This window comes from Dioscorea cayenensis, chromosome 9, assembly GCF_009730915.1.
Source record: "Dioscorea cayenensis subsp. rotundata cultivar TDr96_F1 chromosome 9, TDr96_F1_v2_PseudoChromosome.rev07_lg8_w22 25.fasta, whole genome shotgun sequence".
Lineage (NCBI taxonomy): Eukaryota > Viridiplantae > Streptophyta > Magnoliopsida > Dioscoreales > Dioscoreaceae > Dioscorea > Dioscorea cayenensis.
The window spans coordinates 12,295,983-12,318,971 of record NC_052479.1 but is presented as its reverse complement, the minus strand read 5'-3'; the positions used below and the strand labels follow the sequence as shown (position 1 = coordinate 12,318,971).

General features: G+C 31.7%; 1 protein-coding gene across 1 annotated transcript; it reads right to left on the bottom strand.

Annotated features, from left to right (window-relative positions):
• Nucleotides 1–16,527: 16,527 nt before the first annotated feature.
• On the bottom strand, nucleotides 16,528–19,898 carry LOC120269444 (NOI-like protein). The gene is made up of 4 exons (XM_039276773.1): nucleotides 19,851–19,898; nucleotides 17,140–17,697; nucleotides 16,859–17,068; nucleotides 16,528–16,779 (listed from the first exon to the last, which is right to left on the bottom strand). The coding sequence occupies exons 1-4, from the start codon at nucleotides 19,854–19,856 to the stop codon at nucleotides 16,756–16,758; spliced, it is 798 nt and encodes a 265-aa protein (XP_039132707.1). The 5' UTR covers nucleotides 19,857–19,898; the 3' UTR covers nucleotides 16,528–16,755.
• Between the last annotated feature and the right edge of the window lie 3,091 nt (nucleotides 19,899–22,989).

Sequence of the window (22,989 nt, the reverse complement as noted above, 5' to 3'; positions counted from 1 at the left end):
AATATTTACTTTTATTAAAACTAACAAAATATGAAATTTTAAGTATTTATTTGAAAAAAAAATATGCCTCTAAAAAAATTCACTAATTAACCATCACCCATCCATAGAAATAAATATTGTATATTTATTTTTTTAATATATGCTTTTATATCCCATAAATATTATTAAATGGACAATAAGGGGGAGTTCATTTTAGGTTTAATCCCCTAATTAGTCCCTATAAAGTAGGCCAACGTGCCCTTTTAGTCCCTCAAATCTATTTTGGCCTCCAGAAGTCCCTTTATTTTTTCGATTGAGAAATCCTAGTCCAGAAGGTAACAGACGTTGGTTTCTCCGTCAATAATTGCTGACGTGGCATTTTTTTCATATTAAAATATGATGAAACTAATTTAAAAAAACCCTAAATACAGTTAAGTGACTAACTAACTCTCACTTAATGTTCCGGATCCGGATCCAAATAAGATCCAGACCCAAAACATTAACAACCTAAATCCTTCATCTTCATCATCTTCTTCTTTTTGTTCTTCTTCTTTCTCCATTAACCCTTCCCTCCATCCCGTACACCCAAACCCTTAATCGCGTCCTAGAACATCACCACTGTCACTTCTGCGACCACCAGAACATGACCACCTTCTCCCCTAGAACAACGGCAAATATCCATCAACCATCACCTAACTCATCTTTCCCAACAGTCAACAAAGCCTCAATCACAAAAATATTGCCCATCCACTCATCAAAGATAGTTGAGAACTTGAGAGCTAGTCAAGTAAACTTGAATGACTTTGTTCGGATGATTAAGGAGACAAGGAGGATTTGTGCTAATCTACCTGCCTTCAATCCGAACTCAAAGAGTCCAAAGAAGGAAGATTGTGTTGTCTTTATGTTTTTGTTTTTAAATTTTTATTTATCAATTGAAGTTTGAGCTTTTATCAAGGATGATCAAAACAATTCTTTAATGAACATGAAGAGGTTGTGTATGAGAAATTCAATCATTCGTTATAAATGGAAAATCTTTTTGTTTTACTACCCATGAGGATAATTAAATCCAATTAATAGATTCTTAATCACACTCTAATAGCTTATTAATCACATTAATCACACTCTAATTAAGAATATTTGTTCATCAACAAGAGCAAAACAAGCATCCTGAGAAAAAAATTCAACAATTACATATTATGTTATAATAATTGCATTAAATTTATAACTGATAAAATTATGAGCATTTCTGATTATAATAATTTCATTGCATTGCATTGAGTACAATGTATACAAAAATTAATGAAGAACAATAACATGTTATAGTCAACAAGCCATAAGAACAAGCACCAATAAGATATTTTGTTTTAAAAAGTGGTGAAGTACAACTTTTAATTGTAACCCTAAGCAATAGTTTGACAAAAAAAGACCCATGCTAACAAAAAATTGCACTCCCAAAACATCATTCTGTACATAATTCAGAATTTTTCTTTAGTTGCAACAGTTGTTATGCTTTGTTGTGTTGATAATTCTAAAGTAGTGAATTTTGCAGACTGACTTTGTTCATTTTGCTTTTGCTGTTAACCATGAGTGGCCCCTCTATTCACCATCCTCTGATCATCACGAGTAGCAAGTACCATATGTTAACACAATTTTAAAAAAGTAATTGATTTAGTTGGGACCAAACATTGAAAAAAAAAATCTTACAATAAGTTCACTAGGAGAAATAAATGCAGTGGACTTGAGAGCTTCCCTTCCAATAACAATTCCATCAATGCAAGCACCCTATAGATCATGAAAAAATAAATTTCAGTATTCTATGAGCATGACCTACATCAAAATTATTGAAAACCACATTAATTAAACTAATTCATACTCTCAAAAATTTGAATGAAGTATGACTAGAAGTGGGTACCTTCTTTTTTTCTTTGGATGTAGCAGACATGCCTCTTTTTTCTTTACTCTTCTCCTTTGATTTTCCTGCATCAAGAGCTTCTCCTAATTGATTTACCTCTCCGCCTGAACTGACATTAGTAGGTTCTGTTGGTTCATGATTACTATTATTACTGTCAATCTACAAAAGCACAATTATTTTTTAAGATTAAAACAAAAAAAAAATAATTTTTTTGCATATAAACATATTATTAACCTTATAGACAGTAAGAAATCTCACCAAGAAAGATGCTCTTTTTGGACAATTCAACTTGTTGTGCCCTTCTACATGGCATATGCTGCACTTGAATGACCTTCCTTCCCTGGATAATTTTGTCTTGCTCTTGGTTTTGCTTTCCAATGGCTCCCTCTTTCTTTTTTTTGCAGGTCTACCTGGCATCCTTCTCGCCATAGGAGGCAACAAGTGCCCTTCTGCACTTATTGGCCAGAATGATCTACCTCTCACTGGGTTAACAACAAAGCTATATGCCTTTAGGTACATGTCTTTCTTCAGCCAATCAAAGACATAATTTAGTGGATCTGCTCCAACAAAAGCAATTGCAGCTAGTGAGTGTTGGCAGGAATGCCATTTTTCTGCCATTTTCCACATGAGCACATCTCGTCTGCCAGCAGAACAACATACCCTTCTCTTTCATTTAGTATCAAATTATCCCAATACACCTCATGGGATGCACCCCCATTCCATTCAACCTGCCATTTAGCACTCTTTTGCCTTTCTTTTTCAATCTTGGAGACTATACTAGGCCCACAATCACACCTCCATTTTTTAGTATACTCTCTTTTGATAGCTATCCTTGTCATGACATATTGTCTAATATCCTCTAACATACTAATGATTGGTTTACTTCTAGATTCAAGAATGACACCATTAAATGTTTCACACATATTATTATCAATTGCCTCACATTTGACAAAATCATTAAAAAAGGCTTGCCACCAACTTGAAATTGGTCATTTCTCTAGCAATTCTTCCACAGCAGTCTCTCCTCCTTTAAGTTTAGTCATCTGGTCCAACTGTTTCTGCATCTCGGGCTGGTTATTACACCTAGCAATACTCCAAAATTTAATTTGAAACTCCTTGCCATAGTGTTTTTCCCCCATCTTGCGTAAATGTGTCTTGCACACATCATGTGCTCAATCATGGGTAGAAGATCTTTTACAGCATGGATTAAACCCTACAAGGAAGACAATAACAAAATTACAAATTCTATTCTTGTCAATGAAATAAATTTCTTGTGAAGAGTTTTTTTTAATACCTTTTGCATGTCACTGACCAATGCCCATCCAAGCCCATCAACAAGACCAAGATCAGACTTCAGTAAATCAACAAACCAAGTCCATGGCTCGCTTGTTTCTGCCTGTACAACTGCCCATGCAATTGGAAACATCTAGTTGTTACCATCTCGTCCAACGGCCACCAATAATTGCCCCTTTAGCAAACCTTTTAGAAAACACCCATCTAATCCTATGATTCTCCTACAACCACCAAGGAATCCCTCTCTAATAGCTGCCAAGCATATGTATATTCTTTGAAAAGTAGGCAATTCATTCTGGTGTTGCCTTTTTGACTCAACAATCACATTAGAGCCAGGATTTGTTGTCTTCAACTCCAATGAATAGTTATGTATCACCCCAAAATCCTCCTTGAATTGTTGTTCAATCTTTTTAAGTACTAGATCCCTTGCATTTCTGCACACCTTATTGGTGATGAAGACGCCCAGTTCTTTCCTTACTAGTGCCCTCAAATGCCTTGCCCTAATGAAAGGCATGGCAGTGATGATCTCCCCAAACATTTTAGCAACAATTGGAGCTATCACTCTTCTATTTTTTATAGCTCCAAGGAGGCAAGAATGTTGTGAGGCATAATGTTTCACGACAAACATCTTTTTGCCACTACACCAAGAGCACAAAATCAACTAATTGCAACCTTTAGCAAAACACCTTGCTCTAACCCTCAGTGCATCATTTTTGATGTATTTAAACTCAAACCCAACTCTTGTTGAAAATTCAACCAGTTCATTTTTGAATTTTTCAAATCCTTGAACCTTAGATCTAGAAAGAAATCATCCAAGGGAATAGATGGGTCATACACTTTCCTGCTGGACCTATGTCTTCTTGCATCATCTCCAATAGAACCCTCACTTGTATCTTCATAACTGCTAGGATCTGAACTATCTAAGTACTCACTTTCATAACCAATTACCTTGCCAGTATCTACAACTTGTTTCACATTATTTCCTGTTTCTCTATCTCTTTCTGTACCTTGGTCTCTATCACCATTGTCACTATTTTTTTCACATTCTTTTTCCTGTAATGTCTTCTTCAATTGAACAAATTTTATGACCTTGTTCCTAGCCTCTTGTATCTCCTCATCAGCATCCAAGTTGTACTCTATAAATGGGACATCTACTAGTGTCTCCTCATTATCTTTGTTTGACTCACTGCTATTGTCACTAAAATTGTCTTGATCAATATCTAAAATGATAGCCTGAGCTTCATCCACATCTTTATCAACAACACGATCACCATCTCAATTAGAATCAGCTAATAATGCTTCTGGTAGGCATTTCTCATCATCTAAATAGAACAATTCTACTGTCTTCTTAATATCATACCCTAGTTCTTAAAGATCTCCTAATAGATCCCAGTGGCACAGTTTGTCGGGGTCCACACCAAACTCATCTACTTGCCCACCATTGTAACTAACTTCCCCTTCTCTTAACAAGGACCCTCCATGATAATATTTTACAGTGCACCCATTGAAGCCAACCATGTTGTATTGCATTAAAACAAAAATCTAAATTAATAACTCACTTCTATGCAACTACTAATTTACTTCAATCACTACAAGGACTAAGTAGTTATGCTACAACATTAAAATAAGGTGCATAAACTCAAAATATATATAAATGGGGCATAAACATTATGAGAAAACCAAACTTTTAGCATTAACATATATTGTTTCATCTTATCTTGGTTAGCATTAACAAGCATGAATTATAAAACTAAGACAATGCAGTTAATCCATTTATATTACAGTTAGAACTATTTCATAACATACTATGACAGTATGTTTTCTACATCAATTGCGGCCTAGAATAAAAGTAAAAGTTAGCAATTTAAAATATTGCTCAAGTAAATACTAAATATATGATGCACATTTGGCTACCTAACTAACAGCACTGCTGAGAATATCTTGAAAAAAAATGAAATAAATGACCATGTACTGAAGGAAATATTAAGGATCTTAGAAGTTTTAAAAAATAGGCAAGTTAAAAAGTGAAATAAATGACCATGGACATTTTAAAAAGTGTAGCCATGAAAAAAATAGGCAAGTTACCAATGCTTATAACCACTAGACATTAACCCCCATGTATGATAACAATAGCAAAAAAGAAGAACAAACCTCTCTAGTTCTTTCTTATATAGAAGGAGTTGTTTATTCAAGCAGGAGGTACATAAAACTAAAGCACTTTTATGTGGAAGTATGACGAAAAGTTACTTTTAGAAAATGATATAACAACAACAACAACCTCATTTCAGTTAAAGTCAAAAGAGAGAGACAAAAGAAGTCCAAGTGAACATGTTCATTGAATCAAATTAACAACATATGGAAGGGTTAGCAAGAAAATATATAATGTGTTACATTTGAAATGCCTTGTAGTATGCTTTTACTCTAAGAATTTTTTTTTCTAATGAATGATGTGCACATGATGTTACATTTCCCATGAATCCCTATTGGTTTGCATGGTGTTACATGATGTTGGTGTTACATGATTTCCCATCCCTAACACTAAACTTTAGAATTAGTAGACATTATTTCATCTTATTTTGGTTTGCATGACTCAGCTGAACAAGATTAGTTTGGTCCTTGTTTCTCTTGTAATGTACAAAATTATTAATGTCATTAAACTAAGGTTGCAACTAAGCAAAAGTTTTGTCCTATCGTTTTTTCAATAGAATAGTCATGTTCCACATTTTCCACCCATGATTATATATAAAAGTTATAATGAGGAAAAAAATTTAAAAAAAAAAGATAGGTACTTAGAAAAACCTTTTTGGTCCCCTAGCATGTTGACCATGCACCTAACCATGCTCTCACTCTCATATGCTCTTTATTTTTTTTGTTTTTCTTCTTAAGTCCCATATGTTATCTCATGGGGCCATGGAGTGGACCATCAACACTACACTTCTCAATGTTAGTTAACTTTTTCTTTTCTTTTTACATACTCATAATTTGAGCAATCCTAATGGTGGTCCTGCCTACCTAGACAAATCTGAGTCCTATGGTAGACCACATAAATTAGATGTAGTTGTTCAAGATTGTTGTGTATTGCATTAAATCTTCTAGTTTAACTAAATCATCTTTAATAGAAAGGGTTGACAACATTAAATCCATTGAATCAAATTAACAACATATGCAAGGATTAACAAGAAAGTATATAATGCGCTACATTTGAAAGGGGTTGTAGTATGCTTTTATTGATATAAAACTACTCTCTGCGTCATATTAATATCATGTGTAGGTAGAGATATCAAATCTAGACAAAAAAAAAGAAGGGATTATGCACATTTGCAGCATAAAAAAAACAAAAATCTTGGAGTCTTCAGTCTTTTCAATCTGAAACCCAACTTCCATTCCAAATATCATAGCAATAATCTTTAATGAAATGAAGTTTTGATACACAACAACAACATAAAACCCAAAACAAACACTTGCCTGCCCACTTCACAAAGGAGATTCTTGGGCCGATTAAAGTTGTCGAATGACTTGTTCAACTTCCCTGGCTGATGGGGTCTCCGATTATGCAAGCTTCAGACAGGTTGGTTGTTGGGGTCCTTGGCTTCAATTGATGCTGTGTTAGGACAAGCGAGGAAGGTGGTTGTTGATGGATCTATTCCAGTGGTTGCAAGGGAGAAGGGTTTGGGTGTACGGGATGGAGGAAAGAGGCAATGGACAAAGAAGATGAAGAAGATGATGAAGATGAAGGATTTCAAAGGGCTTGTTCAAGGTCTCACTATCTTCAAAAAGGTCTCTGGCTTATGGGATCTCCGATCATGCAAACTTCAGACATGTTGGTAGTTGGGATCCTTGGCTTCAATTGATGTTGTGTTAGGACAATCAAGGAAGGTGGTTGTTGACGGATCTACTCCGGTGGCTCAAGTTTGAAGGGTTTGGGTGTACGGGATGGAGGGAAGGGTTAATGGAGAAAGAAGAAGATGATGAAGATGAAGGATTTAGGTTGTTAATGTTTCGGGTCTGGATCCTATTTGGATCCAGATCCGAAACATTAAGTGAGAGTTAGTTAGTCACTTATCTGTATTTAGGGTTTTTAAAATTAGTTTCATCATATTTTAATCTGAAAAAAATGCCACGTCAGCAATTATTGACGGTGAAACCAATGTCTGTTATCTTCTACACTAAGATTTCTCAATCCAAAAAATAGAGGGACTTCTGGAGGCCAAATTAGATTAGAGGGACTAAAAGGGCACGTTGGCCTACTTATAGGGACTAATTAGGGGATTAAACCTTTCATTTTACTGTAAGTGAGAGGAAGCCAGAAAGTGAGGGAAGTGCCATTTCTCTGAAGTGGGGGAAGTGATATCACTTCCAGGACTTCTGATGAAAGGAAAGGAAGTTAGTTTAATTATATGAAGTTCTATGAGTTCAAAAAAGACTTTAGAAATGAAAAGAAGTTAGTTTTTATAGATTGACTCACTTCCCCCACTTCAGTAAAAAAAAATTACTAGAGTGGGCTTAATTCAAAATCCACTTCAGCATAAATAAACACCAAAAGTGGGAGAAGTCAGACCACTTTCCCCCACTTCCCGTCACTTTCCCTGAAATGAATGCCCCATAAACTTATGCTTTTATCTTTATGTTTAATTATTATAACTTTATATTTAAAATTTATAAATATGTATTACTTGTTTAGATATTTTGTTGTCTCATGAGTGGTAGGTAATAATAATTATTTTAAAATATTATCTATTTTTTCTCTCACGTGAAAGATTGAACCTTTAGCTTTATCTCATGATAATGATTAAGGACTATGATTTATTTATATTTATAAAAAGAAATTATCTTTTTGAGAAAATTTTTATTTGAGTTCATTGAACATTGATTTAATTAATACTAATATAAATTATATTTTATATTAAAATTTAATAAGTGTTTAATAATTATAATAACTTTTATAAAATTAATTAGTATAATGGTCAGTGAATATTCCATTCCTTTCATGATCAAAGTTCAACTGGTTGATGAATTTAAATTACTGATATTTAAAGTCATTGCAAAATTGACAAATTAATTAGTTGAAAATGGTATGTTAGGCTTTAAGCCATTAAATTATGTTGGAATTAATTGGTGTAATACTCTCAACATTGAACATGGTTTGGTTGGAAAATAACAAGTACTCTCTTTGTTCCTTTTATCTATTATAAATCCATATTTCTTTTTATTTGTCATTTTCTAATATCAAGAAGTATTTATTATTATTTTTTTCAAAATTACTCTTAACATTCTATTCAACTCTCTTATTAGAATTAAATATGAGAAAGAAATATGAAAATATAAATTATGGGTAATTTTAAAAAAATAGCTAATTTTTTATAAAATTTTGTGAAATAACTAAGTTTTTTAATATGTGAGATTCTGTTAAGAGTGATAATAGGGACGGGAATTCTTGATGCCCGCAGGGACCCGACCCGACAGGGACAGAGATTCTCCCGAATCCCTCTCCCGTAGGACGAGGGCCAATCTATTCCTGTTTCCTAAATGGGGACGGAGGTGGAGAATGCCCTCACCACCCCATGGGAATCCCCAACCCGATTAAATATATATATTGCGTGTGTATGTATGTATAATTTTTTCCAACATTAAAAAATTCAATGGCCTAAGTAATAATTTTAAAAAAATTCTAATTTTAATTTAATTGGATTAATCACATAAACTATTTATTTTAAACTAATAACAATTAAAATTAGACATGAGAGCTCTATGTTGAGTAGTTTTGATGTTATCATAATTTTATGTGTATATCTATATAGAGTAGTTTTTATGTTCCAAAATGTAATAGTATATTTGTAAATAGATAATCCCCGTGGGGATCCCCACGAAGAGGAGATCCCCACGGGGATGGGGATGGGGAATGGCGGGGATGGGGACGGGGAGGGGCCTCTCCGCTCCGACCTCGCTCCATTACTACTCCTAGATTCATTTAGGCTTTGCTTGGATGGAATGTGGGGTGGGTTCATAAAGTAATGGAAAGGAAGGGAAGGGAAGAAAAAGGAAGGGTTGACTACATACTTTATTTGGGGGGAGGGGGGGGAGAGGGAAAGTAAAGTAAGAGTTGTTATCATTTTGTGTTTGGTTTGTAAGTAAAGGAAAGTAAGGTTATGTGTTATTATTACTAAAATACCCTTATATTGCTAAAAGCATAAGCATTTAGATTATTTTTAATTTTGTGGTTGCACAACTAATCAAAATTTTTGGTTTGGGCCTTTGTTATTCCAACATAAAATTTCATCAAAATATTTTTTTAAAAAATCGACAAATGTAATAAAAATACTGTAGCACCAAAATACATAATAAAATTTATGTAGCATCAAAAAAACTACACAAATGAGTACAACAATTTTCATAAAAACCACAAAATAAACCACGCATAATTCACATAGTTTCCTCAAATTAAGCAACATACGCATTGCTCCTACATTGTAACCTAAATTTTTCATCAAAATAAATCACAACATTGTTTCCTTGCATGACACATTGCTTCAACATCTAAATAAACCATAACACATTGCTCTTAAATTAAGCAACATATACATTACTTCAACATCTAAATAAACCATAACACATTGTTCTCAAATTAAGCAACATGTAAGTTGCTCCAACATCTAAATAAACCATAATGCCTTTTGTGTAAAATAAAACAAGCAAAAATAATCTCCTTTTGTGTTTCTAACCCATAATGGGGCTCAGTCGAGCTTCCTATTATAGGGAAACGTTTCTTGACAACGCCAAATGCTCGTTCAATAGCATTCCTTAAAAATGCATGGCGGAGATTGAACAATTCACGTGCATTCCATGGTGAATTTCTTGAATATTCCTTTAAGTGATACCTCTCCCCTCTATAAGGTGTAATAAGCCCACTCCTCAACATAAACCCAGCATCAACAAGATAATATTTACCTATTGCATAAAATAAACTTCTCTATTATTTTGTGTGTATATATGTCTATGAAATGTTATATAGTATTACAATGTATTAACAAATACCTTCAGGGATTGTAAGAGGAACGACCCTAGTTAATGCATTTTTCATAATTCATGAATCAGACGATGTGTCTTCCCACCCAGGTAACACATTAGTAAATTTTAAATCAAATGTTCATGTGGGCAATACATTTTGTGTTGGATATTTTTTCTTCCATAATACCTAGGGCGTCGACACTAGAAACTTTTACACGTATGTGTGTTCCATCAATGGCACCAACACAATCCTGCCAATAATTTTTTTCATCCACTTCAAACATACATATTGTTGTAATAAATTTATAAATTTGTAATTTTCAATTTAATGGGAGCGTTATTACCTTGAAATATGAATAGAATCTATTGGTGTTGAATATTTCCGAAGGGATGCGTGAGCCATCAGGTTGTATTAGAAATTTATCCTCTAATTCCACAATAGCTTGTAAGACATTATGGAAATGCCGAAAAATTGTTTCACTAGAACGGCGGAAGAAAAAAGCTAACTCACGGTGGGAGACATTGTGTCCTAATAAATAAAGTGTCTTCGCAACTTGCTCCTCGACTGATACACATAAAGTTGGCCTAAGACCACCCTCCCTGACTAACATATCACATAATCCAAGAAAAGCTGTAGGGGTCATTCTTATCATGTTTTGACATAAGTCGCTTGAAAGCAAATGTGACATTAACTCATTTCTTGATCGGTCTCCTTGAAGCCTAACTTCACGTGTGATTTGACTGGACATATGTTGAAGATCATTGATATAGCACATAATCCAACCAATCACAGCAATAACTACTTGAGCTGCTGCTAAGTGATGCAATCGTTGCAATTTTAAAAAGGAATTGTCCAATAAAAATTTAACCAACAGAATTTTTGCCAACCGTTCTCTTTGATCTGTCATCTATACATAAATTGCATAATATTTTTAAAAAAACATAAGCAAATATGCTATCTATTAAACTAAACATGTTCTTAATGATTCACACAAAAATAACGCATTCTCCAAAGACAATTAACAAGAAAGTATAGTCATTAACATATACCAAGTAAAACTTCTCATATATTACATGCTTGAGTCAAATATTAATCATAATCACGTATAATTTATCTATTACGAAATCTAAAATGATATCGAAGAAAAGCATTCCAAAAATAATAATAATTAAGAGAATCAAACCTGAAGTAATTAACACGCAAGCTCTTGATGCTTCAAGATCAACCGTAATTTCAATGAGAATCCTAAAAGCAATCAAAAGTGCAGAAATTTGAATTAAAAATAAATTATCATATATTATATTCAACAACTGCTACTTTGATAAAATGGAATTGTGTTTGAAATTGCACAATAAACAATACATGAAATCTCTACTTTGGACTTCTCATTGAATCTCCCTGCACTGTCCATTCAATGTCAACTTATTGGAGAAAATTAATTTCAGCATTAAAGCTGGCAAACTCTTTATGCATGATGACATCAATCTGACCAAGCTGGTAAAAATAAAATGACAGAATTTCTTTGAAGCTAGTCCTAGACATTGGACAATTATAGATGGTAATTTAATATCACATCATAAAACTGTTATAAAACAATTTAGTTCAACAACTTAAATCTTGCTATCATGTGCAGGTTCTATTCTAATTTTAGTTTCAAGATGCTTTGTTTGGATCACATTGACTTTAAACATGTCCAGACATAAAAATCCCCATTAAAAAGAAGAAAAGAATCAAATATTGATCAACCTTGTCTCAATTCAATCTTAAGATTTCCAGGCATAATCTTTATTGTTAAGATTATAAATACTAGATTTTGAGATCTTAACAGTTTGGGTACGTGTTGGAACAAGAAATATAACTTCAAATAAAATCGCTTCAAGAAAACAACCAACCATTCCGTTTCAAAGCAAAACAAACATCAAAATTATAAGTTGTTGAACCAAACTAATCATTCGACAATCATCAAAATCATAACATTGATTACAACAAAACACATACAAACCACATAAAGAAAATCAACATCAAGCAACCATCATCAAGCATGCAATTTGAATCTATTAAAAACCAAATAGCATAAATAAAAGCTAGGAAAATCACCTCTGCGAACAGTCAGGTTGGTGGCTGAGAAAGCACAAGCAACTGAGTGATGGGAAGCTAACATTGGTTCAAACCTAATATAAAGGGCAAAGTTAGTAATTATAAAAATCATATAAGGGCCAAATTGTCAAAAAAATACTTAACCCTCCCCAACCCACCATTTTGGTGGGTTGATAAATGGAGGGAAATGGGAGGTTTTCAATCCCCCAAAACCCTTACAAACTCTTCTAAACCCTTCTCCCAAGCATGGGTTCAAAGAACCCTTACTTTATGAACCCTCCTCAGTCCATCCAAACCCTCTCAGCCAAGCAAAGCCTTAACCTTGACAGATAAAAAAGAACATAAAGGAGTATTTCTCAATCAAATATCTTATATTTTCAAGGCATTTAATTATTTACATAAATATATTTAATAATTAAATTTTAAAATTTTTAATTTTTGCCAGCCTTAAGAAAATGCAGATTTGGTCAACTTGCATAAAAAATTTCTCATATTTTTAATCATTAATGTATATTATTTTTTTAAAATATAAAACAAATCATTGCTGATGCAGCATTTTAATTAATATACTCGATAAAAAAATTGATTAAGATATTAATTCTTTTATTTGTGTATTTTTTTAATGTGATTTGTCTACTTTGACAGGTAAAAAAAAATCATCGCCAAAAACTAATCCATTAGATTAATTGAAGGTGTGGATTAATTAAGCATGATATTAGTTATGTTGATGTGCGGTTGAATGTAATTCTTGTGAGAAATTTTTATTTGGAATTGATCATTAAGTAATATTATAAGAAATAAATATTTTAAAATTAAAATTAAAGATATATTTTTATTAATAACTATTTAAAATATATGTTTTGAATAATGAAATGCACTTAAAAAGAGTTGATGGAATAACTTTAATTCAGATTGTGTAACGTGTGATAAAAAATCGAGGATAATTAAAAATTAAAGAAAGATATTTATTTTTGTTGAAGTATGATATTAGTTATGTTGATGTGCGGTTGAATGTAATTTTTGTGAGAAATTTTATTTGGAATTGATCATTAAGTAATATTATAAGAAATAAATATTTTAAAATTAAAATTAAAGATATATTTTTATTATTAATTATTTAAAATATATCTTTTGAATAATGAAATGCGCTTAAAAAAAGTTAATGGAATAACCTTAATTCAGATTGTGTAACGTGTGATCAAAGATCGGGGATAATTAAAAATTAAAGAAAGATTTCTATTTTTGTTAAAGTATTAAAAATTTATATCAATTTTTATATTTGTATAATTTGGACTTCAACAATGGTTATTAGTTTAAGTTTTTTTCTTTTCTTTTTTACTATTACATTTTAATAAGATAAATGTAGCCTAACCACTTTTATCAAGATATTAACATTTTTAAAATCAAGAGACCAAAAAGACAACGCCAAATTTACGAGTTTTGGCAATGCTTATAGAAGCGGAGCAGCCACATTTCTTTTATTCACTTGTCTCATTAGACAAATGACTAAGGTAGGTAAAAAAATTAAGTCTAGATACAAATCCTATCAGGACCATAACTCGATTATAAACTTATCCGTTTCTAAACCAATCTAAATCGAAATACAACTTACAAAGATTACCAAATTATAATCTTAATCATATGCAAATTACCTTTGTATGGGTGTTGCCTCTGCACTCTCAACCTATCAAACCATGCTCACCTAATAGAACAGATGATTTCATTCCACTTCATGCCACATCTGTCCGTTTATTTTTGTTTATGAACCATGCACAACAATATCTATAATTATTTTTTATGTTTTTTAAAGAAAAAAAATCAAAATTTTATAAATTCATTTATTCATATTAACGTACAAATTAATAAAATTAATGTATTGATTCGACACAAACCAAATCTATAAAATAAGATTGAGATTTCAACTCAAAATATAAATTATGTCTATTCAAATATTTGAAAGGTTTATATTGCCATTTTTTTTGGATATTGGTTTTACTTTACCAACATACCAATCTTCTCCGGAGCTTCTCCTTTTATTTCTTGGTGTTTAAAACTGAAGTTTTTAAAAACTTTTTGTTCTTATTGAAGTAACTAATGCTTTTATTGATTAATTGGAAAAATTATAAATTTAAATATATAAGTCTTGATCTCTCATTTTATTAGTTTAAAATGTTGGATTGACTTGAACCTAAATAATATGTATGACTTTGAATTTTATAAATGTTATTAGCCTAAAATTAGTGATTCTTTGTGTTCTATGACTTTTTTATTTTTTTAAGGATGAATTATCTTCCTAAAACTCGTTATTTGATTTTAATACCTAAAAAAGAATAGCATTCATTTTAAAAAGGTTTCAAACTTCCATCAATTCTTATTGTGTAATGTTTGTTATATAATTTTAGTTAAGCTTCTTGCTAATAGATTGAATTACACACTTAAATCAAATATTACATCTGTTAAAAGTTATTATGGAAAAAGCTTATGACATCTCAATGGAATGTAATTCTTACCATTATCTCTGCAATGAATTGCTCTGACATTTGGATTTCTTGTATCAAGGCCTACATTGTTTCTTCTTCTTTCTCTATCCTCATTAATTGCCAACCACATTGTTAATTTGATTCTCATCCATGGGATCACATCAAGTTTGAATGCAAAATAAGACAACTATTCTGCAATTTATATTAACTAGCAATGTTCCAAATAAACCAAACATAGAATAATAAACCAACATACCATGCTATTTTAAATATAAATCAAATATATTATTTACATTGTATTCAACATAAAAAATTTAGTCTCATAGGACAAGACATCCAAGTTTATATATTTAAATTCATATTTTTTAAATTAACAAATTTATACTATTAGTTACTTTTGTTTTATAATAAAGTGTACACATCACTAACAATTGATCGTTTGGCTCATATGCACACACTCAGCAAACGCAACGACAGGGATGCAAGCCTAGTCCCACAGCGAAGAATTTTTTTTTTGACACTACTACTTGGCATTTTTGAATTTTGGGCAATGAAAATTTTTATAAAACACTTTTCGCGGTGAGATTAGTACAATAAAATCAAAAGGCTTTTTGAGAACTATTAGTTACTCTGGCTAATATTTATATTTACCCTAATTATTAGTTCAATGTCTATTTTCTTTCTTGGTGTAATAAATATTTTCTTCCTATAGTAAGAATATTTTGGAAATTCAGCAGGTTTTTTTTCCTTTCACTTATCCTTGGGTTTGTATTTCTCCCTTGTGGTTAGGCGCATTTTAAACCTTTTCTTTTGAAAAGTTAATTATTCTCAATAGTTCCTTGTTGTCTTTATCATCTGCTTTATTAGATGGCAATAGAAAAGACATCTATGCTTTATAAAATTGAGTTAAGGATTGGGTTTTCTCAATTTCCATTTAGCTAAAAATTTCTTTTATGCCTAATATTGTTTTGCAATTATTAAATCAGATTGATAAGTTTTTGGGTTCAAATTTATGGTTGTTTGGACATTTATGAGACCAAGTCCTGCAAGAACTGTTCTTCTTTGGCTTAATTCTGTTAATTCTGTTTAACTGAACTTAATTCATATATGTTTGATATTCCCATTTATTTTCAAACCTTCTTTGTTACTATGGAGTTGGATTTAGATAATTTTACCATTATGTAAATTTAATTTCTAATACTTCCTACAATCAGAGGTTTTTCTTTAGATTAGTTTCAAGTATTTCTTATTCTTACAATTTTTTGTTGTTGATTGATTTTTTTTCTTTTTGACAAATACGACACCCGCCCTTAATTAAGGGCACGTGCGCATATCGAGAATTAGTCATCTAATTTTTGTGCCCTCACTAGGTGACGTGGAGTTTGGATTGCAAACCCTTATCCACACCAGGGACCTATTAACACCATGGGTAGTCTAACATGACTTGAACTCGGGACACTTAAATGTTCTACACCACGCCTTTGACAAAGGCGCTAATACGGTTGGGTTATGAACCCAGGCTTGATTGGCTTTTTAAAACTAAATATCACATTGCTACATTTGTATCTGTTATTTGGACCTTGTGGCAAGGTCACTGTAATTTAAATTTTCACAGAGAAAAATAATGTTCAGCAATTACTTGTTATTTAGTTTGGAGCTGAATACTGTTGACATATGTACTGAAAATGAGACCTTCAATATGTCCAAACTGAATCCAAATTCATAAACCAAATGTTTATGATATAAAGATGTTCTCTTTTTTTACTTCAGTATGTGCAAAGGAATACAACAAACACATTGTTTTTGAAAACATATCAACATGCATTCCTTCACATAACAACAACACATTCTCCATAATCACAATAACTTGTTTATAAAACATATGCCAAATTAGTTCTACTTTTCTTCTCATTTAGAAGACATCAAAGCAGATCAGCAACTCGACAAGATCGAACATTGCACAACGAGACAGATGAAATTCAATAACTTTAAGCTTGAAAGCAGCAACATATCTGCAAAATTAAAGAACAATTTAAGTCTTTGTCCAGTCATTCTTTTGCCAAGAATTTTACTGTCAAATGTCACACACACCTTTGATAGAAAGGAAGAATTACGGTGTTCTTGTTGTGTTGCAGGAATAAATTTTGGCTCTGTTGGAGTTGCCGGTAATCTTGCAGCAGTCATCTGCTTCTCCTCTTTAACTTTGCTAAAAATGATAGTGAAACCTTCACCTGATTTTAGATCATTTTCATCCCATGCACCAAATTTCGGCACCGACACTCCTCTCTGATGCTGTTGTGGCTACAAAACTCGCAATACCAAACAAACAATCAGACCTCATCAATCATATATAAAAAAAAACTTCACCATACGTTAGAATTATGAAGATAGTTTTCAGATTTCAATGTAGTTTGTCGTGGCGGTGATAGCATATAACTGCGTTCAGGAGAGTAATGAGCAGGGCTACGGCGATTTTGATATGACAGAAGTGCGACATCAGAGCTGTATTTCTCAGTGGAATCTGGTTTGCCACTTTTATGAGCTTTACTAGTTTTTGGATCGAAGTCACCTCTTTGATGTGTAAAGTTTTGGGGGGACGGAACTTTCATGAATCCTTGGAATGCAGAATCATCTCTGAAACAATTTTCTTTCTGCGGCGATTTTACTGAATGCATGGTTTTACTCTGAGAGACATTAGCAAAATGACCATGGCCGAAATCATAGGACTCATCGTCATCTTGTTGTGGCCTTGTGAATTTGTAGGCTTGAGGGAAAATGCCGGATACAAATGCGTCTGGATTTTGTTCAGGATCATTTGGATTGATCATCTTTCCTCCGGCACCTTTGTCTTTTCTTGCATTTTCGAAGTATGTTGTGTATGGAACGTTATCGCTTTCCCAATTACCAAACTTTGGAACATGAGCCTTTTGCTGAAAACAACATGAGAAATGCAGAAGAGTTGATTAATAATGAATACAAGTAATTCTTGAGCAAATTGTAAATACAAACACATGATTAGTCAATACTAGATTAAGTTGTCCATATGGAAATCCTACATAAAGTTTGCATGAGTATGAAACTATTGAAATTTATGAAAGTGGTAAAGCTATCAAAATCAATATGTTCAAGAGTATGGATTTAGTGGGAGTACGACGAAAAACATATGCATCGAAAAAACTGTTCTTATGGCGCCTCGAATTGTTCAGACAAAGATCAAATAACAAAATTCGCTCGCGATAGTGATGTAAAAAGGTACTCGGATTTTTTAGACTCAAATCTTCGTGGTGAATTTCGACAAAAAGAACAGAAAAATGACTTGAAGACTATGAATATCTGCAGAATATGCAATCATCATCCACAAAATAGATGACAGTTACTGAAATCAAAATCTGGCATTGGAACACAATAGATATAATTCCCCCCCCCAAAAAAAAAACACAAGAAAAGAAACTATAAGTTTGAATGTCATGGCATTAATAGAAACAGCACTGAAAACTCTCACTAATCTGCATTAGAAAATAGTACAAACGTGAAGAACAAAAATCAAGGAAATAAATGCAACACACACAACATTGAAAAAAAAACATAAAGATTTACTCTGAAAAATCTCATCTTTACTCACATTAGATTATAATATAACAAGAAAGGTCAAAATCAAGTAACTAAATGCAACACTAAAACATTCCCGATAAAAGATGAACAAATTAATAGGATGAAGCTTCAACCAAAGATCTTCAAAAACTCAGATAGTCTTAACTTTATTCACATTTGGCACATCTAACATCAACGGCATAAAAGCAACACATAAAGAAACACTCCCAATAAAAGATGAACAAAATAATTCAATCAAGCTTTAATCAATCATTAAGTATCAGAAGAATTACCTCACCTTTATTTAAATTTGGCTTATAATATTCCCGACAAATGATGAACACAACAATAGCAGAGGAAGCTTAAAAAATAATCATAAATACTCAGACAAATCTCACCTTTATTCACATTTATAACATAAACATAAAAGCAATACAAAAAGTAAAAATCCCAACAAGAGATGAACACAATAATAGGAGTGGAAGCTTTGAGTAAATAATCACCAAAAACTCACAATAATCTCACACTTTTATTCACATTTGTCACATAATATGACATGAATCAGTGGCATAATATTATTCGCAACAAAAGATGAACAAAACAATCACAAAAACTCTTGAGAGGTAACCAAACTATGCTCATATTTCAATTTGGATACCAAATTTCAATTTGTATCTTTTTGGTCACCTTACTTCAATTTGATTTCAACAGAAGAGTACCCGATGGATTTTGGTGAGAAATGTCTCGATGTAGACACCGGATAAACCACGTTGAGGCATTTGGGCTTGTCATATGTTGATGTGGACTAGCCACGTCAATCTAAAAGTCATGTCAACATAAAATTTAATGGCACTTGGATGAATGATGTGGCTTTTGGGAGTGATAATGCTAATCCTAATCAACATATGATGTGTCAAATGCTCTCCATGTAACTTATCTAGTGTTCACATTTGACATATTTTTCACCGGAATCCTTCGAATATCCTCTCGTTGAAATCAAATCGAAGTAGAGTGATAAAAAAAGATACAAATTGAAGTTTGGTATCCAAAGTGAAACATGAGTATAGTTTGGTGACCTTTTAAGATTTTTACCCCCCACAAAAATCTCACCTTTATTATCATTTAGAGCATAGCAGTATAAACATGAAAAACATAAAAGCAACACCAAAAGTAAAAAATCCCAACAAAAGATGAAAGCAATAATGGGAAAAGAAAGCTTCAACAAATAATCACCAAAAACTCACAAAAATCTCACATCATTATTCACATTTGTCACATAATGCAACATGAGTCAGTGGCATAATATTATCCCCAACAAAAGATGAACAAAATAATCACTAAATACACACAAAAAAACTCACCTTTATTCATACTTAGCACATAGTATACCATCAAAAACCAAAATCAATGATATTAAAAACAACACAAGCAACGCATAAACTTTTCCAACAAAAAATTAAAATAACAAAAGAAAGAAACAACATCTACTCACAGCCATTAATATTGCAGAGATGAACTCAAAAGCAGGAACTTTGCAGAACCAAAAGAAAATCTTGAAGAAACTCCAGAAGAGAAGCAAGGCAAGTAAATATGATTGATGCCATGGCGTGGTGCATTTGTCCATTCATTCGATGGTTCCAATGTGTTGAATGTGTAGTGAAAGCGAAAGTCTTGACGAAATCCATGCATCTGAACTGCTCCAACTCGCCTGCAATCTAACAATCTCTTCTTTCTCTCTTCTTCTTTTTTTTCTTTTCATTTCTTTTATTTGGCTTGATGCTCTTGTTAGCTGTCTTTTTTGGTATCTTTGTTTTGCCATTTGAGCCTTGTTTTTTATTATTATTATTTTTCTCTCTTTGTTTTTCTTCCATAGCTCTACAAGCAAACAAAGCTGCATGAAAATGGAATGAAATTAGAAGAAGTTATTGGAATCTTTTCAACTCTTTGTCTTTGAATTTGATAATGTTCGAAAAATAGGAAAGATGGCATTTTGAAACTACTCTAAGTTCATCTATTTATTTATTTATTATTTATTTTTTTAAAGGCGATAAGCACCGGAATCTCAGAGACCTGCACGTGTGAAGAGCAAGGCTCAACGCCGACCTACGTGCCCTCACTTTGCGCAAGACATGAGGTTCGATCCTAGGTCCTCCCCAAAATGAACGCCCTACGCAAAGGACTCGATACCAATTGACTCAAAGGCCATTGGTATTTATTTATTATGCGTTATAAATATATATATATATATATATATAGAGAGAGAGAGAGGACCATTCTTTTATGAGCGGTTATAACCTATAGACGTCTATTATCAGTCGTTGGATCTCAATCCAACGGGCAACAATGATAAACAATAGTTAATACAGTAATAATTACATTAGTTATTGTTTGGAATAGTATAACACACAGTATTGTTTATCAATATCAACTATTGGATTGCAATCCAACCACTGATAATTAAATATCCATAGATTTCTTATTTATGGACACCCATAAAAGATGTTTTGCCACATATATATATATATATATATATATATGGGCCACATAAGGTGCCAAAAGGACGGGACATATAAGTATAGAGATGTAGCAATTATGATAGTTTAATGAGCCCTTAAAAATTTATTATATAGGGCATAGTAACATATGAAGTAATAACAGTGAACCGTATGTGCTGAAAATGATACATTAGAGACTATAATCTTATGATAGTAAATCCTCTGTCATACAATTCTAAATGGACAAAGAATACAACCCCGAGTATATAGTATCTAGTCCCAATAAATAATGTGTGAATAATATTTTATAATAATATAATACCTCGACGCGATGAATTTTGAATCTGCGTATGCTCACTAACTGTCAAAGTAAGAAACTACTTGTCCAGCAGTTGTCATGTGTCCCGTGGGAAAGCCTCACGGCCTGGTGGTCAGTGTAACAATAATGACATTTGTCGATATGCCACTGCTTGTTTACTAAGATTATCATTTATTATGTAAAAAAAAAGATTCAGTTACAGTAGATCCTGCCTACCAATGAATAAATCCATTTATCATTGACATCTTTTTTTTTTCCCTCTGCCGATGATTATATTATTGGTTATTTTAAATAATTTTCATATTTTTAAAAACTCTAAAAATATCATTATTAAAGAAAATTATGTTGATAGAGTGAGAGCGCTGTGATGTTAAAAAAAGAGCAGCTGTTTATTGAGATTGTAAAAATTATTATTTTTTTATTATTCTACGTACTTTAATTGTTCAAATTAAAAAAGAGAATTACCAGAATAATAATAGTTTTGCATATTAAAACAAACAACGGATATATTTATAACTTTTAATGACTTGTCACAAATAAACAATTACAAATAGAAACCAATATAAATGAAGAATTCTATTTATTTATCTAACAAAACCAATGTATATGAGAGATTATCTCTCTTTATTTGATATTGTGATTTTTATGAAAAGAAATATCAAGTATTTGAATGATATGTGTAATATTTCAGTAATGACAAACGATATATTAATTTATTAATATTAATTTTTTTTGCATAAGATGTTAGTGTCGAAGATAATTTAAGATAAAAACATCAAAATTTATATAATATTAGAATACAAATATGTTAAAATGTTAATTCCACATTTTAATATGTTCCTAAATGATGTGGAGTACTTAATTCCTTATTTATAAGGACAAATATTTTGATAATGAATTAAATGTTATTCAATGAATAACAGTGTTAAACATGAAACTCATTTGATGACAAAATAAATATATAAAATGTTTTTGTCATGTTTATTTAAAAACTTACTGGAATTGTTTTTGTAAAATAGATTTCACAAATTAAAACAAATTATTTGTCCTAAAATAATTAACACATGTGTTTTTTTTACTTTTTATTTATTTATTTTTTTTATAATAATTAAATCTTTTTATGCATTGGATTTTGTTTTCAATTATTTTAAGCCCACAGTCTGTTTTTAATAGATGGAACAACATGGTCAGACTTGACCACAATAATGGTTTGGGTGTTTGTTCTTAGTGCCAAGCCGGTTGGGTCCGGTTTCAACTCTAATTAATCCAAATGTTTGTATACTCTATTTCTATATATAAAAAAAATTTACTAAATAAAAGTTTTTATATAAATATGTTATAAATGTTAAGACAATGATATATAAAGGTAAGTATCTGAAGTATTTATTTGGCACTTCTTAGTTGAAATCTTTGACCATTATTTTCAGTTTTATGAATTGAAGAAAACATAGAAGTTATTAGAAATGTCTTGAATTTTTCTAGTATAATATATATATATATATATATGTTTTAGTATAATTTATTTGGAAAAATTATCATGTGATGTTGGAAAACACAAAATGGCTAAGGGTAAAATGGTCATTGGATTTTTTTTGGGGATAAATTAGTTCATATTATTTATTTGCCACATTTTGAGTTTATATTTAATTTACAAGATGATTTGATCTAATTAGACACTATTTGATTAGTATGTTAAGATGTTGCCCAAGTAGAAATATTGAAATTGATTGGTATTGTCCCGCATTAATTAAACGACTTTTACTAGGCAACATAATTTTCTTGTGTCTATTATCCCATTTTTCCATGATTTTAAATCA